At 30.0% G+C, this 2,061-nt stretch overlaps 1 protein-coding gene across 3 annotated transcripts in view; it reads right to left on the bottom strand.

The window, feature by feature from the left end:
- The window catches only part of Hrb27C (Heterogeneous nuclear ribonucleoprotein at 27C), a 31,064-nt gene that overhangs the window by 28,093 nt on the left and 910 nt on the right, over positions 1-2,061 (bottom strand). For all 3 annotated transcript variants that reach the window (XM_017911262.1, XM_017911261.1, XM_017911263.1), the window contains exons 2-3: positions 1,078-1,285; positions 799-985 (exon numbers count right to left, since the gene is read on the bottom strand). In XM_017911262.1, coding sequence (XP_017766751.1) covers positions 799-985; positions 1,078-1,285 — 395 coding nt within the window. The remainder of the gene's footprint in view (positions 1-798; positions 986-1,077; positions 1,286-2,061) is intronic.

The following is a 2,061-nucleotide window of genomic DNA, read 5'->3' as shown; positions in this document are numbered from 1 at the left end:
TAATTTAATTTAATTTAATTTAATATAACATAAAGTATCTTAACGTTTTTGTAAGGTAAGACAAGGCGAATTATTAAGAGTAGCAAAGTAGGATAAGAACACTATGTAAATAACTATGTATAATGCACTGTGAGCTGTATATATAGGGCCTTAAAATATTTTATAAATACATATCAAAAATAAACAATATTAATTAACAAGACTGTGAATTAGGATGTATTAATTATAATTATTAAAGGAAGCAAGAGCAGGGTCATTAAGAAAAAGGGTAATCAAGCAAGGGAAGTTCAATGACCACAAATTATTAACCGACTTGAACACAAAATCATACTCAACTTTATATTGATTAATTTACTTTTATTTTCTTTATATGTTTATAACTCAATAAAATTTTAATATCATATTTTAAATAATGGGTGTGCTGCATTCAAGTCAGAATTTTTGATCTAATACATATAAAGTATTATTATTATATTATACATTATTTATATCAGTCTTTAATGTATAGCTACTTTTTTATATCATTATATCCATGAAAAAATTAAGAAAAATTTATTTCAAGAATTCTGACTATACTTCTGGTCACATAATAAACAAGATGATATGATATTTAAATATTTATAAAGCATTGTTTTTTGTAGTTTCCATAATAATTAAAAAATGAAAATGCTGTTATACGTGTAAAGTATCATTAAATAGAGCGATATGTTGAATTTTATTAACACCAACCACTGAATGGAAACCATTTCAAACAATGCCAATTTAAGTGTACACAAGACATTATTATATTCTACTCACCCCTTGATTTTTTCTTCTCTTGGTCATACATTATGACAACCTCCATAACTTTACCAAAGCGGGTAAAGAAGGACCTTAAATCGGTCTCTGTCACGTTACTTGGTAAACCACCGAGGAAAACTTTTGGAAATCCTCCACTGCGTTTTGGCTTTTGTTGAGTGCGTGGATTACAAGGTTTTGGGTCAATCTGTAACAAAAAAATAAGTTGCAGATATTAATAAATGTCTATACAATTTCATATTAAATTTCCAATCTTTTCTTTGGCAACAAAATACTAACTGTGCGCCCATCAAGCTGATGTGGTCCATTCTGAAGAACTAATGGAACATTAGCTGGATCACTAAATGTTACAAATCCAAAACCACGACTGCGACCAGATTCACTGTTCTTCATAACAACGCAATCAATTACTTCACCATAACGGCCAAAGTAACGTTGAAGATTTTCTTGTGTTGTCTCCCAAGACAAACCACCAACAAACAACTTTCTGTAATTACAAAATTAGAAAAAAATGGTTCATTTGGTTATATGATTAATATGAACTGAATGAAATGTCTGCCAGATAAATTATGAATAATAAAAGTAAGTTTAAATTAATTGACATTATAAACAGTGAAGAACAAAGAATAATATTTCAAGTGAATGTATATAAGGAATATACAATTTATATTATGCAATTATTCAGCATTAAATCGTTTCACTAATAATTCATAACGAACGTAATATTAAAGTACTTCACGATGCAATTTTCCTATCGGTAATAAAAATGCATATGAAAATTAGTGTATTACATTATACCGCTAAGCGCATATCTATCAATAATCGCAATTGGTCAAGCGTACAAGAAGAAAATCACGTAGCGAGGGAGTATTAAAATGTTCTGATCTTTCAGGATATAGAGCATAAAAATAGAGAATCTAGAGCTAAAGGATGTAACGAGCGACGATACAGTAGCATACTTTCACACTGAAATAATATACCGAAAATTTATGATATACTCTACTACCATACTCGTGCTTGTTCATTTGCCTAAAAAAGTAGCATCTAAATGACTAAAAATGCCGGGTCGCAAGTACGCGAAAAGAACATTATGCAGAACCGGCATCACTGAATTATTCCCCTCTCGCGAAAAAATACATATTCCAACCGCTTATTCCTGTGGGGAAAAAAGGTTGGCTTCGTATATCCCAAAAATCATATATGACTAGCAAGGCCGAATGACATTTTACATATTACAGATACGCCATTTACATCAAGATCGGA

The sequence above is a fragment of the Eufriesea mexicana genome, unplaced genomic scaffold (genome assembly GCF_001483705.2).
Source record: "Eufriesea mexicana isolate 0111107269 unplaced genomic scaffold, ASM148370v2 scaffold124, whole genome shotgun sequence".
NCBI lineage: Eukaryota > Metazoa > Arthropoda > Insecta > Hymenoptera > Apidae > Eufriesea > Eufriesea mexicana.
This window is presented reverse-complemented; position numbering and strand designations above follow the sequence as displayed.